Source organism: Abramis brama (assembly GCF_963993115.1).
Source record: "Abramis brama genome assembly, chromosome: 9".
Taxonomy (NCBI): Eukaryota; Metazoa; Chordata; class Actinopteri; order Cypriniformes; family Leuciscidae; genus Abramis; species Abramis brama.
Window position 1 is genome coordinate 42,289,079 of NC_139971.1, and position 23,915 is coordinate 42,312,993.

At 37.3% G+C, this 23,915-nt stretch overlaps 1 protein-coding gene across 1 annotated transcript in view; it reads left to right on the plus strand.

The window, feature by feature from the left end:
* Nucleotides 1-4,699: 4,699 nt before the first annotated feature.
* LOC311089541 (uncharacterized protein) overlaps nt 4,700-23,915 on the plus strand; it is a gene marked incomplete at its 5' end in the record, with an annotated part of 89,009 nt that continues 69,793 nt past the window's right edge. Inside the window, 7 exons of the mRNA XM_084124264.1 lie at nt 4,700-4,791; nt 4,891-5,061; nt 6,809-6,982; nt 7,132-7,302; nt 12,265-12,438; nt 12,606-12,776; nt 13,853-14,023. Of these exons, the coding sequence (XP_083980390.1) occupies nt 4,700-4,791; nt 4,891-5,061; nt 6,809-6,982; nt 7,132-7,302; nt 12,265-12,438; nt 12,606-12,776; nt 13,853-14,023 (1,124 nt within the window). The remainder of the gene's footprint in view (nt 4,792-4,890; nt 5,062-6,808; nt 6,983-7,131; nt 7,303-12,264; nt 12,439-12,605; nt 12,777-13,852; nt 14,024-23,915) is intronic.

Below are 23,915 nucleotides of genomic sequence, written 5' to 3' on the forward strand. Positions count from 1 at the left end.
GTAACTTGACATACAAAAGCTGTTCAGCTCTGGCTGCAGTTCTTGGATCAGATTCCACTCTGAAAGAGTTGCACATGAACAATAATAATCTGCAGGATTCAGGAGTGAAGCTGCTCTGCACTGGACTGGAGAGTGTAAAGTGTAAATTGGAGACACTTTGGTAAGTTATTTGATGTAACAATTAGAACAAAGGGAAATATTGTTAATTAATTGTGGAAAATTTTAAATACTATTAAGAATGAACTGATATATAGCAAAGGTAATATCTGAGTTGACTAATCTGTTCATCCAATGAACATTCAGTATAATCAAGGTCAAGGTGTCTTTTTTAGTACCCTAGGGTAAATTTGTTGTGCAGACAGGAGATTGAGCAATACATATAAAAAAAAAAAAAAAAAATCCATAAAACTTTAAAACATGAAACACTACCCTGATAACGACGAAGTTTGTTGACTAACGTTGCTTTTGGGAAACGCAATTGATGTCCGAATTCCTGATATCATACTTTGCTATATACCTACTATAGTTTTCATACCAGACTAAGCTGATGCAAGATTTTTTTTCAGTCAGTTTACTCTCTACTTCACATTAATACCTGTCTAGCTTTTAAAATTTTAATTTTAACTTCCCTTTTTGCTGCTTCTCTTTGGGCCTCATTTATCAGTCTTAACGTAGAAACGAGCGCAGATCCGAGCACAGAAATCATCTTGCAACAGGGTTCACGTGTGATTCATAATTCATGTGACATTCGTATGCTCCCAATCCCATCCTATGACTGATCATACATTGATAAATGTGGCAGCTGAAAACAATCATCATTTAAATATCACGCCCCAAATTTTAGAAGCCTTGCCCTTATAGTTTATGACATATAGAAATTGGCAGACTCATACTCAATGGATGGACGAACTGACAGGAGTGGCCTGACATCTACACTTACATAAAAGAAAAACCGAGTGTGTATAGTAAAAAGAAACTGAGGGCATATAAATCTTTATATGACTATAACTATGTACTAACACAGGCAAACGTTGCAAATGCAACCACTTGCCTTCACTGTTCCCTCTCTCTACAATTGCACTTATGGCAATTTTAGAAAGAGAGACGACACAAAAGGTTTCCTTTATGTTGAGTCTCTGGTCGTTAGTAAACTGCTACTGTAGTTGTACGACTAACAAAGTTAGCTATTGCGCGTAAAAAGTTAGCGTTATGTGAGAAATCACTTAGTTCCCCAATTTCTGATTAGGTGGGCATGAATGAGAAATCTTTAGACATGTAATCAAACCATAATCCATACCAACAAAAGACAATAGTTTATTCAACCTTAACTGATATGAAGTGTGCGCTGCAAACGCAAGCATTTTTCATGATCGTTTCTGTCCAGTCCGCTCGTTTTATTGTGTTGTTTAACCACAGCTGAATTAGCTTGATAGCATACTGCACGGTTAACATGGTTGAAGTTACACACTGTTTGAGAGACTTAATAAGAATGAAGATGCATTTATGAATTATACAGACAATGAGCATTTTGGGGTAAAAAATAAAATAACGGCATGGCTTTGGTCTCTGTGAATACAGTAAGAAACAACAGACAATGTGCTAACGAAACACATTCACAAAGGCAATTTACAAACATCACAAAATCATGAACAGTTGGTTTCGATCCATCTCCATCACCTTCTGTGGAAATCCTGTGTTTTACTCACCCTCATGTGCAAAGCAGTCTGGTGTAAAATTAGCTATACATTTATATTAAATTATAAATAAAAACAAATGGGACCTATTATGCAAAAATTACTTTAATAATACTTTTATAAGGTGTTTGAACACATGTGTCCCCACAGTGTGTGTAAACAACCAGCCTATAATAGTTAAAATCCACCCAATCCTTTTTTTTAAATCCCCATAAATCATAAACATTTTCTCAAAACAAGCAATTCCAGATTTCTCCCTACAATGATGTCAATGAAATCTGGATTCGAAATCTGGATTTTGAGAAAATATTTTATGTTTGTTTTTGAGAGACCCGGCCACTGGTGATGATCTCCTATTAGCATAGACACAGCCCTGAGTGAGAAGCACAGAGTCTGCCATTGTTATGTTGTTGCTAGAGCAGCTATTGCAGGGATAGACAACATCGGTCCTGGAGTGCAGCTGTTCTGCATAGTTTAGCTTCAACCCTAATCAAACACACCTGAATGTCTTCAAGATTACTAAAGCTACTTGAAGGGAAGATGAGTTGGGTCGGAGCAAAACTCTGCAGGGCAGCAGCAATCAGGACTGACCATCCGTGAGCCTGTGATATGTTTCAGCTACGTAAACATTATAACTGATCTGTTGATGGCTGTAATAATTAACATAAGAGTCTCCATAAACTCTCATTTCATATATGAACGGAATGTGTCCAAGTAAATTCATATACCAGTATGTGAAAGTCATTTGACACCAGACTACTTTGCACATGAGGGTGAGTAAAACACAGGATTTACAAAAGTTGATTCTGAAAGATGGATCGATACCAACTTTTCATGATCCAATTTTACATGTATATTGTGATGTTTACAAGTTGCCTTTCTGAATGTGTTTCGTTAGCAAATCTCCAATGTAAAATCAACATCATAGTGTAATGTTGATTCAACAAAATTACCATCGATTATTTTTGTTAATTTCAATATTGATTCAGCATCAGTGATGTAGAATCATAGAATAATGTTGATTCAATAGCATTACCATTGATTTGTGGTTGAAATCTTAACATTGCTTCACCTGTAACTGAAGGTGCAACAGTGATACTAAAGCAACATCACTTTGTAACGTTAATTCAATGCAATTACTTCAGTAAAAACTTCAGGTTTCCAATTGGTACTAATAAAGACACCTTCACCGTTGGACACAGAAAAAGGAACTTTTAACAGTCTAAATTGTCTCAAAGAAGGTTTGAATACTTCTCACTGATTAGACAACTCATTTTAATTCAAATGGCTCTCAGGATTCTCCTCCTGATTCTCATTATGATTCTCAAATGGCTCTTTTCTTCAGTGCAAACATCCGAGGATATCTAGGGCATATTCTCGGGCTTGTGCGTAACGGCTCTAGGGAGCAACATACTCTGCAAAATTACTCTTTAGAACGAGAGGAGTAACGGTAGCTCGACCTGAACATGTCAGTGTCAGCAAGCATGTCGTTCTTTGTGAGCGCTCTCTCAAGAGTGAACCTGATGATGAACCTGATTAGACAACTCATTTTTATACAAATGGCTCATTCAGGTCAAACTTACACAGCAATTATATGAGATACATTTTGTTATACACTTTTAAACAGCAGTATTAATAATAGCTGGAGAGTAATATTCATAACGATCAAATAATCTTTTCAGGTTGTAGTCTTCTGATCTTTTCTCTACTTCCTACAGTTAATGGTACAGTTGTGTGTCTTCATCATGTTTTGTAATATTTTATTTAGGCTCAGTAAGTGTGATCTAACAGAGGAAAGCTGTTCAGCTCTGGCTTCAGTTCTCAGTTCAGACTCCAGCATTCTGAAGGATCTTGACCTGAGCAACAATAATCTGCAGGATTCAGGAGTGAAGCTGCTCTCTGATGGACTAAAAAATAACTGTAAACTGGAGAAACTCAGGTCAGATGATTTCTAACATATTAAAGGTCTATTTTGTTTGCATCTATATCTTATTTTTTCTATTCTCTAATTTGTACAAGAAAGAAACGATAATTCACGAACCATTTCCTTTAGGGCTTAAAATTGTTATGGTAATTTTAAGAATAACTAGTTAATAAGCTGAATCTTATATTTTCATTTCTGTTGTAGACTTTCAGACTGCAGTATCACAGAAGAAGGTTATAAAGCTCTGGCTTCAGCTCTGAGATCAAACCCTTCACACTTGATAGAGCTGGATCTCAGAGGAAATGATCCTGGACAATCAGGAGTGAAGGAGCTCGATGATCTACTACAGGATCAGAAGTATCAACTCAAGACACTGAGGTGAGTTTTTTTTTTCTTCAATAAATGTGCAGTAGTTTTAATGCCCCCATGCTGAGAGGATGTTTGCCAATCATGAATGTGACAAGCACAAATACATTTACTACTGATACGCACCAGGCTGTCAGTAGCACTACCTCCTACGGCCACTGCCCAAGTTTCATGCTTTAATGAGGGAGCACCTTTGTGATTTCACACAAAGGACTTAGAGAGGGGTTCCTTAATGGCCCAGACCCAAATGGCTCTAGCCTGCTACTTTTCAGGGGGACCAACGTCAACCCCCATACCAGGGAGGCTATCATGCTCTATCAGCTGAAGCCAACAACCTGCTTTCTTTGAAGAATGAACCTGACCACAATCTCTCAATAGAGACAGATACCGCCTCCACAGGGCTATGGGGAGTGGAGGCCTCAGCAGGATGACTCTCGAAGAAGAGGAGGCCTGCCACACTCACTCCAGTGTGGTCTCTAGTGTTTTCTCTTACAACGTGGGAAACAGCTCTTCACCCAGACAGCAGAGGACATGAGTGTCACCAGATATCTGAAATCTTTTACACGGGCCGGCACACTTCCTGAAGTGCTTGTAGGAAGCCATGATATTCTCTTCACAGTACCAGCAACACAGTCCCTGAAAAGGGAAACGAAAAGAGGATGACACTTTCTCTAGGCGCCCTTTTATACTTCCTGGTCGCACTAGTAGTGACGTCATGGCTGTCACCGGCCAATACGATTACCGTGATAACACAGTACTTCAGTCATCAGTCACACTGAGGCGTTATCCAAAGCGTCTCAGGGCACAGTGAGAGTTCCCTTTCAAAAGGGATCTAAAGGCTCTTTGAAAAACTTGTGAAAATTCATTATATGGCACGTAATGTCAATGTACTTCCTCTATCTCCAGGTTTTTGAGTCCTCCTGCAGATGAAGCCTGTCAGTATGTGAGAGGAATTGTGGGTGATAACCCTTTACTCCTGAGAGAACTGAATCTGAGTGAACGTGAACTAGGAGACACACGAGTGAATCAGATCGCTGCTCTTCTGCAGGATAAACACTGTAAACTCAACAGACTGAAGTGAGTATTTTACTTGGTCTAATACTTGACATGTAAAATATCTATAAAAATAACATTGTCATTTTTCATAAAGAAAGTTTTAAGATTAACTGAAGAGTGTTTCCTTTTTCTCTCTCTTCAGGCTGAATAATAACAGTATTACAGCAGAAGGTTGTGCTGCTCTGACTTCAGCGTTTAATTTAAACCCTTCAAACCTGATAGAGCTGGATCTGAGTGAGAATAAACTAGGAAACTCTGGAATTGAGAAGATCTGTCCTCTGTTGGAAAATACACAATGCAGATTGACGAAACTGAAGTGTGTATTTTTATTTATCCACATTTAAATATGATAATATATATTATAGTCTTGAAAACTATGAAGATTATTAAGGCTAAAATATTAGTTGCAGTATTATTAAATATTGTACTAAGCACTGTAAGTATGAATTAATATGTAAATCTGTATTAATGAGAAATTCAGTTTAATAAGTTTATTTTAAGTTATTATTGGTTCCATTTCATGATTTTAATATGAAAATTTGAAATTTAGTTTGCTTGTTTTTTTTTCATGAAGAACATGCACAATTTTTGTTCTGTTCTGATAAATTGTAGAATAACTGAATAATCGTCTGAATGTTACATTTTCCTTTCTGTTCTAGACTCTCAGACTGCAGTATCACAGAAGAAGGTTATAAAGCTCTGGCTTCAGCTCTGAGATCAAATCCTTCACACCTGATAGAGCTGGATCTCAGAGGAAATGATCCTGGACAATCAGGAGTGAAGGAGCTCAGTGATTTACTACAGGATGAACAATGTAAATTAAAGACCAGGTGATTAATGTCTTAAAATATTTCAAATAAGCCACAAATGTGATATCTGCTATATGAAACTAAGAGGATTGGGAATTGGAGAGGAATTGCAATTAAAGGTAGAGGAATTTACAGCATACCTATTACTGTAATTCAACAGTCACACAACTATATTTTGTGACACGAACCTTGTGACAAAACATAAGTACATAATTTTGAATTTCTGATTAGACTTCTCCCAAACTAATTTTAAAATCAGTTAACACCATTTCTGTAATCTTATAACAATCTTCTAATTCTTAAATTTAAAATTTTAGATAAATTATAGCATTCTGGGAAATAAGCTTCCAGAAAGCTCCATGAAAATTTTATAAAATAATGTCATTATGTTTTAAATAATGTTGTGTATATGACTTGAAAATTCTTAATTTGATTCTTGATACAATTCAATTAATCATTTTTACTAGCCCCCAACAAAACTAAAATAAATAAATAAAATAGTTATTTTTGACCCATAAGGTTGTAAGGTTGAAACTAACATTTTAGATACCAGTGAAATTTCACAATTTCGATACCACAACTAACAGTACTAGAAAAACAATGGAAAAGCACAGTCAAGTGAAAATGATCTGCTTGAAAGGATTTGATACACAGCCTTCGGTATAGATATCTGTTTAAGGTGGAGACTGGTTCCTACATTCGTTACATTGCTGTACCTAACTAAGTGACTGACTCAAATCATTAGAAATAATTAACTGAATACAGTTAGAAATAATCAAGGTTCCTCACTTCACTATAATTATATATTAATTTTGATATATTTGAACATACAGTACTTTTTTATTGATTTCGCATTGTTTTCGCATTGTGCATCATGTATTTGCTTAGCTTGAAAGAATGGAAGGTGCAAAAAAAACATTTTGACAGAATTATCTAAAATACTCTTCTGTGTTCTGTAGGTTTTTGAAAAGTGCTGCTGCACAGGAAGCGTGTGAGTATCTCACTAAAGTTCTGGGTAAAAGTCCATTATTGCTGACAGAACTGGATCTGAGTGCAGATATATTAGGAGATCTGGATGGAGAGAAGCTCTCTGCTCTTTTGATGGACTCTCATAGCAAAGTGGAGAAAATCAAGTGAGTCATCATGATTTATACATTATAACTTCTCTGTTAATTCATTATATGAGACTATCAGTTACATATGTGATCAAAATTGAAGACCTGCTGATCTGATGTGTGTTGAATATGTTCTGAATAATAAATAATGCTGTTTCTGTGTATAGGCTGAATAATTGTGAGCTGACAGAGAAAAGCTGTTCAGTTCTAGCTACTGTTCTCTCCTCTAAAACCATCCTGAAAGAGTTGAGCCTGAACAACAGCCGTCTGCTGGACTCAGGAGTCAAAGAGATCTGTGAGGGACTGAAGAAGCCTGAGTGTGAGCTGAAGATACTCAAGTGAGTACATTTCACCACATTTTAAGGATGTTTGATAACTTTTTTGTGCTGATCTAATACTAATATTTTCTTAGTGCTATGTGCACATTTTAACTACATTAAAGATATTAAAATCAACCCAATGTTTACAGGTTTATTGTAATTAATTATACAAGTGGTCTGTCTGAATATTCAAATCTGATTGGCTGGAAGTTGTGCAATAAAACAGTTTAATTCACACGTTCAGGTCAGGTTCGTTCTATATTAGTTCACTGTTTTCATTTAAGCACACAAACATACATCACTCGCACACAGAGGGCCCTATCATACACCGGCGCAATGTGGCACCAGGCGCAACGCAAGTGTTTTTTGTTAGTTTCAGCCCGACACAGTTATCATTTGCGCGGCCTGGGCCACATTGTTTAAAAATCAAATGCATTTGCGCCCATTTGTGCACCCATGGGCTGCTGGTCTGAAAACAAGGTGTGTTCAGGCGCGCTGGGCGCATTTGCAACAACTGAACGACCATCTGACTTCTCAAAGTCTCACTGCCATAGTGATGTGATTGATCTGCAGGCAAATTTTCCATAGCTCCTGACGTTAATGGAGTAGCTTTAAAAATTAATAAAAATGGAGGTAGCTACTAGGGGTGTAAATCGGAGCCTACATGACGATTCGATACGATACCGATTTCTTAAGCCAACGATTCGATTATTTTCGATACTTCAGAATTCCCTGCGATACGATTCGATTCAATACTAGATTTTTACATGATATCTATTAAGTTTCAAATAAATCAACAAAAATAATAAATAATTTGCCTTTAATTGATAATACAGAATACAATTGCATGTCACAAAGAAATTGTTTTTCCACCTCCACGAATGAGACGAGTGTTGTTCATTATGTCGCCTTGTTGAGGTAAATTGTAGTTTTCCTTGCTTTACCCTGGTCTTAAAGTAAAAAAGATGACTGTGAAAAATAGTAGAATTAAATTAAATACATTTATGGTGAGATTACTACAATTTATTTAATTAAACGCATTTATGGTGAAATTACTACATTTTCATGTCAATCTGTGTTCATTTTGACCACGAAACATGCGCTGTCACTTTAATTCAGCGCGTGCAGCACAGCAGAAATAGACTCGGTGCGGAAACGATCTCTGCACTGCTGTATACACACCGCAACTGGAACGGATCGACGGACCGCAACCGCGTGCAGTGTGAAAGCGCTGACCTGTTAACATGGGTACTGAAAAAAATACGCACCGCATACGCACTGCAAACGGCGTATGTGTGAAACGGGCGCAATCAGACAAACGCTCCATCTGTTTTCCTGAAGCCAAAATACATCCACACCCATGACTTGACGCCGACTGGAGTGTGTAACATTTCACTGTCATTGCCAGCTCGCTCTGACGGATCCATGTCAGACTCAACAATGTGTGTGAACATAGATAGACTGTGAAACGTAAGTAACGCGTGTGAAGCGGTGTGAAGAAGACAATAATGAGGTTAGCGCCACCCGCAGCTTAGTAGGTTGTACGCAAATGTCGGAGCAGATGCTGAAAATAGACAGGCGGCAAAATAAACACATTAATCGATACTCTCGCGGACGCATCGATGCATCGAATCGTCGGCTGTATAATCGATGCATCGATACGAATCGATTAATATTTACACCCCTAGTAGCTACTAACATCACATCTTTTATGCATCGCCGGAGACTGTGATGCAAGATTAAAGTTAACTTAACTTTGCATGCTAAATAAGAAAATATAGGCCTGGTTTCAAAAAACAGGGCTTATATTAAGACAGGATTAGGCCTTAGTTCAATTAGGGCATTGTAGTTTTTATAAACATAAATTAGAAAAAAACATTACTGGTGTACATATTGAGACAAAACAATGGCACTGACATATTTTAAGATATCAGTTAAAACAGCTCAAACATGCATTTTAGTCTGAGACTAGGTTTAAGCCTTGTCTGAGAAACCGGGGTATAGTGTTCTTGGTTTTTGTTTCCATTCTGAAATATTTTAATTAATAAGTAAGTAACAAACATTCTGATCCCAAATTCTAGACCTGCCAGAAGCGCTTGATGCACAGCGAGTGGCATTATGGAGGATTCTGCTTTATACAACTCTATTTTGGCAACAAAATCAGAAACCTAAAGATGAAATAGAATTTCATTTTGTGTGCGATAATAACACCAAACAAAAATTTAAATCAACAAAGAATGCTTCAAGAAGAAGAAAAAGTTGAACAACATTTTGGTCCAGTCAGGGCCCAGACCTATATCAGATCAATAACTTGTGAAATGACTTGAGGAGACCTATAGACAGGAGATCCCTCTGAAATTTGATTAGCTCTTAACAAACTACCTGGAGCTAACCTATGAAATGCTAATCTGATCTATATGATTTAAAAAGTCCAGTGAAGGGGAGATTCTCAGCTTTTCAGTGGTATCACATTTGTCTTGTTGGACATTCAGGGGCTCGGTAGTGAGCGTGGTTGCATCATCAAGTTCTGCAGCATTGATTCATCAAGGAAACACATTAACTTAGTTCCTCTGAGTCAAACAGCAAGGTTTTGGTCTTTTGAACTACCAAATTAGCCCAAAGTAAAAGTAGTTGCGTGCGTGCATATTTGTGTGCATGAAAACAAACTACAGTATTAACTGATTTGCATAAGAGCACTCTCTGACAAAGCACAGCAAAACATATGACACTTTGGCATGACACAAACCAAAACTAAGGATAAATTTAAGTCAGAGGGCTAAAATCAGGGTATAATATGGCCATTTATTTCTAAATTATTACAGTTTTCGATGTAAAAAACAAACTAATGTTATAAGTGCACCACAGGAAACATTCTCTGAGACATATTTTAGCGATCTGCATGGTCTAAAGCGCACGGCGCAAGTGCACTTAGTGCGTGTCCGAATCCACTGTTGCTAGTTTAACGACGGGAAAAATGGTCGGCGCACATGGTCTAAAAGGGTTGTCCCTATTCTCTTAAAAGACACTTAGTATGCCCATTTTTATAAGATGTAAAATAAGTCTCTGATGTCCCCAGAGTGTGTATGTGAAGTTTTATTCAATGTGGCACCAGTCGCAACACAAGTGTTTTTGTTAGTCTCTGCCCGACGCAGTTATCATTTTCGCTTCCGGCGCCGCGTTGTTTAATAAGAAAATGCATTTGCGCCGCATTTGCGCCCAATGCGTTAGTGCCATTATTTACGCCTGTATTGGTGACAACATTACGAAAACTCATCGAAGACAACATGCCTGGATCAGTTGGCTCACACACTGGCTGTGATGCAGGACCCTGAAATAGTGGGACTTGGTAGCACCATCTATAAAATCTAGTGTGGCAGCACTCATTGTGTCTCCTAATGAGGCACTTTGGGATAACGTGCGATGCCCCAATGTCAAGTACAGATGCACTGATGAGCTTCTGTCCCGTGTGTACAATTTTACAGCAATGCTTTGGCCATGTTTCTAATTCTTTAGCCCACATGCTTGTGGCTTTACACTCCTCTCAGAGCGAAGCTTCGTCTTACCCGTTAGTGATGGAACTAATTCTTGCATTCTTGCCAACCTCTATGTCATAGCTTTAGGCTTGTGCAAGCTTGATGGCAGGTTTAGTTGGCTCAGCCGCCTTTGCCAGAGGTATGTCAGAAAAATTTGCGACGGCTACCATTGGTACCTGGTTGAATTTTTTTACCAGCTGCACAGTAAGACTACCTTAAAGGAACACTCCACCATTTTTTCATATTAAACTATGTTATTCCCTTAACTAAGACGAGTTGATACATACCTCTCTCATCTCAGTGCGTGCACTCAATCGCTCTGGCACGCGGCGACACTTTGATAGCACTTAGCTTAGCCCAGTTCATTCATTAGGATCCAAACAGAGATGAAGTTAGAAGCGACCAAACACCTCAACGTTTTCCCTATTTAAATACAGCTACACGAGTAGTTATACGACCAAGTATGGTGACACAAAATAAAACGTGGCGCTTTTCTAAGCGGGTAAAAAGGATAACTATAATGTATGGCGGAATAGCACTTGGGAGCACTTCGACTCGGCGCAGTAAAAAGTCACGTTGGTTCTAATGACAGAAGTGAGAGGGAGAGGGGGAGAGGATTTTTCAGGAGTGATGATATTACTTGTAATTACTTGGGATTCCTTGTAACTGCTTAGGTATTTATCTTCCAGCTAAATAGAAAAATAGAAATAGTAAATAGAACACTAGTTACAGACAAAACCATGGTTAAATGGTTAAGTAGAAGACTGCATGCCCTCCTCCCCAACCCAAATATAATGTTGTACATTTTAATGCATTAATGTGGTTCACATTCAGAGAGAAAAATTAAGAGCTCCAACCCTTTTTCAGTTACCAAATTGAAAAGAGTAAAATATGTCTTTACATTGATGTATACCTGGAGTTTAAAGCTGATCTTCTTTTTAGTTGTGATAGTATTTAATAGTGTATTAATATTTGTCTCATTAATTACACACTGGTGTTTTTAGTTAGCCAAACCATTTAAATATAATAATAATAATAATAAAGACAGAAGTATGCTACTATTGTAATACATTTGCACTGTAAAATAAAACATTATATAAATGGAGCTTCACAGTACAGTGGTAAAATTGATCTTGAAAATTGATTTCTTCACTTGCAAGAGCTAAACTGTCAAGCTTTTCATTTTAGTGTGTAGATCTTTATATTCCTTTTAAAGTTTACAAACATGTTACAAATACTTCCTTCTTCAAATATAGTGAAATACTGTAGACTTTTACAGTTACATTTTTACTTATTGCTGCAAACAATTACTCATATCTGGTAAGGTATTCAGATCTAGTGTGATTTTTGTCATATTTTGCGATTTCAGACTATTGTCCCGTAATTAATTAATCATAACTACTGTACAAAGAAAAATTTAATATGAAATTTTATTTTTTTTCTGTAGACTTTCAGACTGCAGTATCACAGAAGAAGGTTATAAAGCTCTGGCTTCAGCTCTGAGATCAAACCCTTCACACCTGATAGAGCTGGATCTCAGAGGAAATGATCCTGGACAATCAGGAGTGAAGGAGCTCGATGATCTACTACAGGATCAGAAGTGTCAACTCAAGACACTGAGGTGAGTACTATTAAACCAACAATCAATAGTCTTAATCCCGTTTTTTCCAAAAGAGAAAACACAAAAACACATTTATAAATTCAATTTTGAAAAGACTAAAGGCCCTTTCACACGATTATGAAAATACCCAAGTGAAATGGCATGTAATGTACTTACTCTGTTTCCAGGCTTTTGGGTCGTATTGCGGATGAAGCCTGTCAGTATGTGAGAGGAATTGTGGGTAAAAAAACGTTACTCCTGAGAGAGCTGAATCTGAGTGAACGTGAACTAGGAGACACACGAGTGAATCAGATCACTGCTCTACTGAAGGATAAACACTGTAAACTCAACACACTGATGTGAGTTGAACTTTTCTAACATTTTTATTGGACATTTAAATGATCTTAAGGCGAGACACTACAGGTGAATAGGGTAAAATTTTAAAATATTAGATATCACCATGAAACTTCCTTAGTTGATTACTTACACAAGTATATAAAAAAATGTATTACAAGTTTTAGAAATGTGTATGTTTAATTATGCAAATTAGGCATTATCTCATTAAATATGCACGATTTTGCATATATTTTCGGTAGATAGATCTGAACATATGATAAAGCCAGGTGCAAAATTCTTTTTTCATTTTGTTTACTCACAAGATGAAAAAAAAACTCAGAGGGATTTCAGGATATATGCTTTCATTACCTAGGAAATCAAAATATACTGTCCATAGCCTTAAAAAATCGATTTCCGCCATATTTTTTCGATTAAAATGTCACATAAATCAGGCCAGGAATTTTTTAACAAATCCATCTGAAAATATCATCAGAATCTTGCTAAGTGTATAACTGGAAAGTTTGGTGTACATAGGTGCTACATAGGCTGAGATGTTTATACTGGAGAATGACAAAAAAACTCATTTTGAGAAAACGGCAGTTAAAGATTTAAATAGCTCTAAATGAGAATCCCCCTTTGGACATTCACGATTGGTTACTGATAGAAAGGAAATGCCCATATTTGGGTTACATAGCGTTGTGCAGGAGACTCAGAGCTTTAAAGCGATACCAGCCATGACAGACTTAAGTAAACAGACGGAGGTTCACGGAGCTCGGCATGTGGCGTTGGAATACTAACTTCCTGGTAAATTCGGGAGAAACTTACTGGCGCAAGTAAACAAAATGTAATAAAATAAACATCTTAATGTATATTTTCAGCGTTTTCTTTATAGCAGCTTGAAAGAACACATATTAAAGGAGTAAACTAGCCCAAAATCTCAAAACTGACCACTGCATGAAAAATCTATGTTTTTGCCTGCCGTGTCTCGCCTTAAATCGGGTGAACCCTACAGAACTCACAAGCACCTTCAGTGATCACTAAATGTTGGCATCAAGTACTTTGTGTTTGTAAATTCTCCCTCTTCTGTTCATCATTTTAGGCTGCGTAAGTGTGGTCTAACAGAGGAAAGCTGTTCAGCTCTCGCTACAGTCCTGAGATCAAACTCCAGTCTGAAAGAGCTTGACATCAGCAACAATAATCTGCAGGATTCAGGAGTGAAGAAACTCCAGAACGGATTAGAAAATACAAACTGCACACTGGAGAAACTCAGGTAAGTTTAATGAAACATTGTTTGTTTTAAATATTAAAGTTAACCCTCTGGGGTCTAAGGTGTTTTTGGGTCCTCGAGATGTTCTGACATGCTCTTACATTTGTGCTTTTTTCAGTTGCTTATAAACATATCAATGGCAAAGGTATAATTACACTCTATTTAGCACAAACAGGGCTACCATAATATATGTGCAAAATGTATGTACATGTTTGTATTTTTGAGAAAATAATGTTTATGCATGGTTATTGAAAAAACTAAAAATGAAAATGTCTGAAATAAGGTCACAAAACACATACTAAATATGTGTCCATAAGACTTTTGACTAATGGATGCTGTCGCCTAGAGTTTTTGCTTCAAAATGATGTGAAAATCATCCTTCCTAATCATTCACATGAAACAATACATTGATTTAAATTTTTTAAGACACTTTTTGCTTGGAAAGGCAGTATGCGCAAGGGGCGTCAACGATCCAACACCATCATGCATATTTAGTGATTCACACCTGAAGAGACAATGCCCCCGCATAATGAGGCTGCATACGTAATGAGCCTTTCATTCAGGTGTGTGACTGAGCCACAAGAAAGAATGCAAGGACAGTATATATATATATAATTGGTTCACAGTTGTTGTTTCCACAAATTGTGCTTGCAAATTGTATAATATCCAAGGTAAACATTTCTAGTAATTGTGCAGTTAATTGTTCTCATACTGTATTTTCAGATTTGGAAAATATTCTCTACCCAAATGTGTCACTAATAAAGCATAATAAAATTATTTAAAGAGAAGGCTAATATATATATATTTATTAGGGGTGTAACGGTACGTGTATTCGTACCGGACCATTTCGGTACAGGGCTTTCGGTTCGGTGCACGTGTGTACCGAATGACCGAATGCAATATTTTGTGTGCGGAACATAGGTACATTTTCGTGTTTCCACACGAACATATTAAGTGGCGGAAGTCTCCGCGTTCAGCGCAAATCCCGCCCTGCAGCTGATTCTAAAGTTTTACCCGTCGTCACTGTAACCTAAACCAATGAGATCGACTGCAGGGCGAAAAAAAGCTTTTCCGCTCCGTGTGCGCCGCCGCACTCTCCGTGTGTGTGTGTGTGTGTGTGTGTGTGTGTGTGTGTGTGTGTGTGTGTGTGTGTGTGTGTGTGTGTCTGCGCGTTCTGCTCTGTCGTTCACGGCCCAAACACTCAAATCATGTACCGATCACGCACTGGAAAAGCAAAGTCCGCTCAAATAAGGTGACATTTCTCAGTAGTAGACTTCTGTTTGCTGAGCTGGTATAGTCATGCTGGCAACAATGGTAAAATGACCTGCTCTGATCACATGCTCTGGTAATAATAGCTTTGTAGGACTATATTTTATTTTGATAATTAGAAAAAAATATATATAAAAAAAATCTTAAATTGATTATGTTGATTGATTACTGAAAAATAATAATACATTGATATATTTATGTTTAATATTATTTTAATATATTTTCTGTTCCTTTTTTTCCCCCTGTGTTTCATTTAATTAGGTGATTCTAAGTTTAATTATTGATGATTACAAGCTTGGAGGAATTGCAATTAATTACAGCAAATTGTGCAATTTTTTTTAATCGATTCCCAGACTTAATTTTTAAATATGAGCAGGCCTACAAGCTGGGATTGGTAATGCTGCACTGTAATCATAGTTATTTATTTATATGTTTCATTAAATTTATTATGTGATATTGGTTTGAGACTGAGAGTATTTTATTTAGTGGAGAACTTTGCAGCAGTATTTTATTTCTTTTTTTTTTTTTATATATATATTTTATTATATTTTATTAAAAAGTGTTTAAAAAAGTGTAAACAAATTGTTAAAAAAAGTTTATAGTAATAAACAACCTGCAGTTTAATGTTTGCATTTCTTTCCCTTACTGTACCGAAAATAAACCGAACCGTGACTTTAAAACCGAGGTACGTACCGAACCGTGATTTTTGCGTACTGTTACACCCCTAATATATATATATATATATATATATATATATATATATATATATATATATATATATACACAGGTGCTGGTCATATAATTAGAATATCATCAAAAAGTTGATTTATTTCAGTAATTCCATTAAAAAAGTGAAACTTGTATATTATATAGACTCATTACATGCAAAGTGAGATATCTCAAGCCTTTATTTGTTATAATTTTGATGATTATGGCTTACAGCTTGTGAAAACCACAAAATCAAAATCTCAGAAAATTAGAATATTACATGAAATCACACAGTAATAATTACACAGTAATCCCATGGTCATTGAACCAGGTTTTGGTTATTTTGGCAGTGTGGGCAGGTGCAAATCCTGCTGGAAAATGAAGGAAGCATCTCCATAAAGCTTGTCTGCTGAAGGAAGCATGAAGTGCTCTGGAAATGTCCTGGTAGACGGCTGCGTTGAGTGGATAGCACAGTGGACCAACACCAGCCGATGACATGGCTCCCAAACCAACACAGACTATGGAAACTTCACACTGGACTTCAAGCATCTTGGATTGTGTGCCTCTCCATTCTTCCTCCAGACTCTGGGACCTTGATTTCCAAATGAGATGCAAAATTTGCTCTCATCAGAAAAGAGGACTTTGGTCCACTGTGCTTTATTAAATCCAGAGTCAACGCAGCCGTCTACCAGGACATTTTCAGAGCACTTCATGCTTCCTTCATTTTCCAGCAGGATTTGCACCTGCCCACACTGCCAAAAGAACCAAAACCTGGTTCAATGACCATGGTATCACTGTGTAATTACTGTGTGATTTCATGTAATATTCTAATTTTCTGATATTTTGATTTTGTGGTTTTCACAAGCTGTAAGCCATAATCATCAAAATTATAACAAATAAAGGCTTGAGATATCTCACTTTGCATGTAATGAGTCTATATAATATACAAGTTTCACTTTTTTAACAGAATTACTGAAATAAATTAACTTTTTGATGATATTCTAATTATATGACCAGCACCTGTATATATATATATATATATATATATACAGTTGAAACCAGATATTTACATACACTTCAGAAAAAAAAACACAAAAACTTTTATTTCTTTACTGTCATACATTAAATCAGAGTAAACTTTTTCTATTTTAGATCAATAAATATTAACATATTTTTTGCATTTGTTAAGTGTCAGAATCGAGCGAGGGATAATTTTTATGTATTTTGTAAGATTAATAAGGGAATTAGGATCAATATAACTCAAAGGGGATTGAATTACAGGGAATAAGAACCGAATTAATATGCAAATTATTCAGAATTAATATTTAACACTTTATCAACTATTCGTCCACCGATAAATTAAGATTAGGGTATTTTATCAATTCTGGACAGAATATTATCCCGTGGCCTACGGTAATAATATCATAAAGTTATGATAACTGATTAATATGAGCAAGGTAACAAAATCTACAGTTTAAGGCAGTAACTTGTAAGCACACAGCACAAGACGCTTGTATGTAAAATCAACCAAGACTTTATTGAACTACTCTAATACACACAAACTAAACTAACGAAAACACACAAACATTCATTCAAACAGTGACAGAGAGTGATGTTATTAACGGAGGGTGAATGGAGTCACAAATGTCTAGCGTTAGACACTATTTCTTGACTGCAACCCGAGAGAATCAATCTACTAGCACTTTAATCTTAGTTCGTTTTCTTAATAAGATTTGCACCAGTTCAGCCAGAATTAGGAGATTGTGTACTTGCGTTTGAATGCTCCTGTGAGCGCGTGTTCCCTTCTGTGGCGAAGTTGCTGGAGAGGGAATCTCTTCGGCGCTGATTGGCTGGCAGTCGGTCGATGATGCGTTCTGAGGGACAGCACTCGATGGTGAGTGGTTGGTTGGCTTTGCCGGTGTGGTGATTAATATGGTTACTCCAGAGCCCGTCTACAGAGAGCCTGCCCACTCCCTATTAAGTCCTATTGTACCAAATTTTGGTTGTAGTTCCACCAGAGTTCCACTGGGGGCGATCGCCCATGAGTGCAGAATGAATGGGAGTCTATGGGGCTAGACGGCTAAATTTGTCTCTTTCACCCGATTGCCGTTGAGAAATCTCAGATTTGATTGTAGATTTTGCAAGTTCAACATGGGTTATAGGTCGAAAGTTGAATGAACGAGTACTTAAGTCCTTTTGATTTCATACAGGTTGAGTTGTTGTTGCCCATAACACGCTAGCATTCTGCTAATGAACGCTGATTGGTCAGTGAAGGACTGATTACGACCAGAGATACCGCTTGATGGCATCGTGGCATCCGAAACGGGACCAGAAACAAACAAAACAAAAACTCTTCTAGCACGTGTATTTACCTGTGTCAGCTGTGTTGTCGAAGCCTCGAGAGAAAAGAAAGTGCAGAGCGCGAAAGCACCAAAGTGACTGAAGGATTGCCGTAAAGCAGTATCTCTGGTCGTATGATGTGTATGACGTCATTGACACTTTAAAAGACTTTTTAAAGCAAATAAGTGACTCTAAAAAATCTAACACCCAGCAATGTGTAATTTCTTTGCATCTCCTTTCGAATACAACATTCAAATTACTAGACAAAAAATTATATCCTGAGAAAAGTGGATTTTGATGTGTATAGCGCCATAGACCTCCATTCATTCCGCACTCGTCCTGTGAGCGCCCTCATATGGAATCAGAGTGGAACTGCAACCAGTTCAGAAGCCGGAAGTGTACTGAGAGTGAAACTTCTCGCCTTATTAGACATTCTCTGGTTACTCGGTGTATTGGGTCCGGGCGAAGGACCCAAGCAATCCGATTGGCTCAAAGCCCGTTTTATGGGTAATCACTTTAGTGCCTGGTTACAAATCATACAAAATCATTTTATCATAGAAGACGTTTGTATTACGTTATAACGAGTCATTAATGTATTTAATGTATTTTAAATTATACGTTTTATATACTAGTATTTAACCGAAGCTATAGATTGTGAAATTAAACATTTCTCGTTGTTCGTGTGTTTTTTAGTTAGCTTAGATAATAGCATAGCATACAGCTAACGTTATCCGATGATCGTGCTATGAGCTTTAACCAGAGCATGTGAGCGGAGTGGAGCGGGAGCGAGCGGGGAGCGCGAGCGGGCGGATCTTGGACAGAGCGCAGAGCGGCAATTTCAAAAGGACGGAGCGTCGCATTTCCCGCTCCAATTTCGCTCCGCTCACACCACGAGTCTGAAGCATGCTCAGTCAAGCCTGACCCTGAATCCATTTGTCTTGCACAGTCATCAACAGTAGACTATTTTCAGGCAAAACTCGACTCAATAATGGAGTTCAAAAAGTAAAATGAGAATTCATACAGGTGTAGCCTATCAAGTCGCTCCGGAGTATAAGGCGCATCAGTCAAAAAAATGCGCCATGAAGAAGAAAAAAACATATATAGGCCTAGCCTCGCACTGGACTATAAGTCGCATTTAGGCTATTTAGAAATTTATATAAAAAAAAAAAAAAACAATGTTATGGACGGGACAGTTCTCCGTTACGGACGTGAACGCTCTGAAAGCGGCACTAAGACTGCTTTAAAACTTTCACTGTGACCTCAAACAGAAAGCACAAAGCCTGTCTTTAAATTTAATTTCGTTTTGTATTAATTGTATCTTAATTTTAATCAAGGTTTCATCAACCAATTGTCTGGATTTAATAAGAAGTAAATAGCCTATATATTAGAAAATAGATAACCACGATACGAAGGCGCCGGCGTGAACCTGGAGTTTGTCTCATGAATGAACCGAAACTCAGCGTATCTACTTGCCTCACAGACCCGACACATATATATAAAGCTTGAAATGTCTACTTTTAAACAGAACAATTCAAAACGAAAGAAAACAGACTGCTCTCCCGTATGAAATGTGCATTTCTCTCAGGCGCGTTCACTACTGCGAAGATCACGAGTCAGCATCTTTCCAGCCGACAGACATAAAAAAATTTAAATGTCTTCTGCTATATTTTACATATTCATAATCATTAATTTTGCCGGTTCGTTGTGACAGCTTTTAGGTGCTTTATTGGCAGCGCCACCCTTACATGTTACATGAAAGCATCAGCACTGAAAACATAGAGATTTTTTTTTCTTTTGGGGGCATTTTGTTTGTGTTCAGACTTTCTCATTTGCCTGCGCGATGTTAGAGGACGCTGTTAATAAAGTTGCGAGTAGGCCTACACATTGGATTTACGTTAATTATTATAGGCTATTTAAAAAAAATACCCCAGTTTTTATGCCAGTCGTATCATTTTATTTTTGTTGTATTTATCCGCCACACACCTTGAAGGCCGGTCCATGAAAATATTGTCTGATTTTAAACCGGTCCGTGGCGCAAAAAAGGTTGGGGACCGCTACAAGTGATATACATGTAGATTTTTTTTCCTTTTTTGGAGCGAGCGGGGGCGGTTTGAGTGGAGCGCGAAGCAAACTGCGTTGAGCGCTGAGCGAAAATGAGCGGAGCGGCCTGATGTAGCTTTGAGCGGGGGAGCGGAGGGGTGAACAGTTCAGTGAGCGATGAGCGGAGATTCTCACCGCTCCACTCCGCTCATATGCTCTGGCTTTAACTGCACTGATACTGCCTTACCGTATTCACAGCCATTCGTAATGCAATTATAATTATGTAATTATTTTTTATCCTCAATAATCAGCGCAATATGTTACAAGTACACTTTTATTTATTAAAAGAGCCATAAAATAATATTTATTTGTGTATATTACTATTTTTACTATTACATTTAAATTAATTTAAAATGACAGAATGCTAGCTATGTTTTGTGGGCATAAATATTAATTGGTTGTCTAGCCTTGACTAAAGAACACTATAATATAATTATGGAATCACAATCTTAATGTAATTAATCAAACTCCTTAATTCATATAATAATCTTTATTTTAAAGAAATAACATTTTAAAGTATGTTTTGTGACGAAGTTATTTGTTATTAAGCAATAGGGCATAATATGCTTTTTTTATTACAAGCATGTCATTTGTGTACTAATGCATATGATTTATGTCATAATAATTCTTAATACAGAACATCATACAACACAATAACATTTAATGTAATAAAATTAGAGAACCAAAACTTATATAAAAATTTAATTAAATTACACAATACAATACATAATGAATTCTGAAACTGAATTATGAGATGTAATATATTACATTTTTATTAACACAAAACTACAAGCAAAATGCACTACAAGCAAGTCTGGAGCGACTCTGAGAGGGGTTTCTTTGACGAAGTTCAACGAAGGATCTTACGGAAGAGTTGATGAGTTTTGAGTGAGCTCTTGGTGGTTTGAAGAGTATGTAAGCATACGCGCTGGATGATGGAAAGGTCAGCAAGAGCAACAGTCACTGCCAAAGCGAGGCACAAGGCAGGCAAAAAGCAACGCATAGGTGCTTGTCATTGGGTTATAAGCGTGTCCATCTGACCCGTCCTTCCTAGTGCGACAGCCAATCAGATATTGTCTTGGGCGGGACCTACGCCCAGTTCTCCGGTTCTTGCATGTAATTAGCGTAAAGTCCATGTGATCACGTGTGCCCAAACTCCTGAGAGTTTAGTTAAACGTTTTAATAAGCAAACTTAATAGTTTAAATATGGTGCATCCTACACACATCTACTTTATATCAAAATTCTAGAAATCATTTACCCATCAAGTAGGTACCAAAATACATATAATTCCCATAGTTGAGCTGGAAGTAAATAAGGATTTCGCTGTGATAAGTGTTTAACACACAAAATTAACTTAAGTAATATAAAGCATACATAATACAGAGAATACACATGTATGAGGCAACTTCTGGTGATTAGTTCCTATAACTGAGGTAGAAATTAAAACCTTACAAATAGGCTGTAATGAAAGTTAAACACACAGAAAGAACTCCACAGGTTACATAAAATATACATGATACTTAAGATATATGTGAGGTAAATACTGGTGATCAATTCATGCTTATTGGAAGCAATTTTGAGACCGTTGTTTGTATTAAACCACAAGTGGGTTAATTTCAGTCTATTGATTTGGAGACAAAAGTCTCTGGAATTTACAACTGCAGAAAGGAGGTGTCCCCTGGTTTAGGGTTTGTGGTGATTCTGGGCCATAGGAATGCTTTAGCATCCTTCGTTTCCTGATAAGGCTGTGGATTTATGCATTGGGGTCACCACAGGGTTTCTTGGCCATTTGGTCTTAAGTTTGTGGAACAAAGAGGAATCTTTTCCTGCTGTCCTGGCATCGCTGGTATGAGATTAGACACGCACAACAAGGGGAAGGGGGGTGACATCTCCTTTAGCCATCTCGGCACCATGACTGTGTTTTATGACTTACTAATGGTTCACTGTTCCGAACTGTGGAATGTGGTGTTGGGTTCATATGAAATGGACTGTTCAAGGATAATCCTACAATTTTTTTGATAACTTTCATCAAAGTCAGAAGTATATACACTTCCTTAGTATTTGGTAGAATTGCCCCGAAACTGTTTCACTTGGGCCAAACGTTTTGGGTATCCTTCCACAAGCTTTCTACAATAGTTTGCTGGAATTTTGGCCCACTCCTCTTGACAGAACTGGTGTAACTGGGTCAGGTTTGTAGGCCTTCTTGCTCGCACTCGCCTTTTCAGTGCCGCCCACAAATTTTCTATGGGATTGAGATCAGGGCTTTGTAATGGCCACTCCAATACCTTGACTTTGTTGTCCTTAAGCCACTTTGTAACTAATTTGGAGGTATGCGTCATTGTCCATTTGGAAGACCCATTTGTGCCCAAGCTTTAACTTCCTGACTGATGTCTTCAGATGTTGCTTCAATATATCCACAAAATTTTCTTTTCTCATGATGCCATCTATTTTGTGAAGTGCACCAGTCCCTTCTGCAGCAAAGCAGCCCCACAACATTTTACTACCACCCCCATACTTCACAGTTGGGATGGTGTTCTGAGGCTTCAAAGCTTCGCCCTTTTTCCTCCAAATATACCGTTTATCATTATGGCCGAACAGTTCAATTTTTGTTTCGTCAGACCACAGGACATGTCTCCAGAAATTAAGATTTTTGTCCCCATGTGCAGTTGCAAACTGTAGTCTGGCTTTTTTATGGTGGTTTTGAAGTAATGGCTTTCTTCTCCCAGAGTAACTTTTTAGCTCATGGTGGTACAGGACTCGTTTTACTATGGATAATGACACTGTCTTACCAGTTTCAGCTAGCATCTTCACAAGGTCTTTTGCTGTTGTCCTGGGATTGATTCGCACATTTCCCACCAAAAAACGTTCCTCTCTGGGACTCAGAATCCGTCTCCTTCCTGAGCGGTATGATGGTTGTACATTCCCATGTTTTTTATACTTGCGTATTATTGTCTGAACAGATGAACGTGGGACCTTCAGGCATCTGGAAATTGCACCTAAGGATGAGCCACACTTGTGGAGGTCCACAATTCTTTTCCTGATGTCTTGGTTGATTTCTCTTGATTTTCCCATGATGTCAAAGAAAGAGGCTCTGTGTTTGAGGTGTGCCTTTATATGCATCCACAGGTGTGCCACCAATTAACTCAAATGGAATCAATTAACCTATCAGAAGCTTCTTAAGCTCAGAATGGAATCATCTGGAGTTTTCTTTGTTTAAAGACACAATAAACTTAGTGTATGTATACTTCTGACTTTGATGAAAGTTATAAAAAAAATACATAAAAATTATCCCTCGCTCGATTCTGACATTTAACAAATGCAAAAATATGTTAATATTTATTGATCTAAAATAGAAAAAGTTTACTCTGATTTAATGCATGACAGTAAAGAAATACAAGTTTTTGTGTTTTTTCTGAAGTGTATGTAAATATCTGGTTTCAACTGTGTATATATATATATATATATATATATATATAT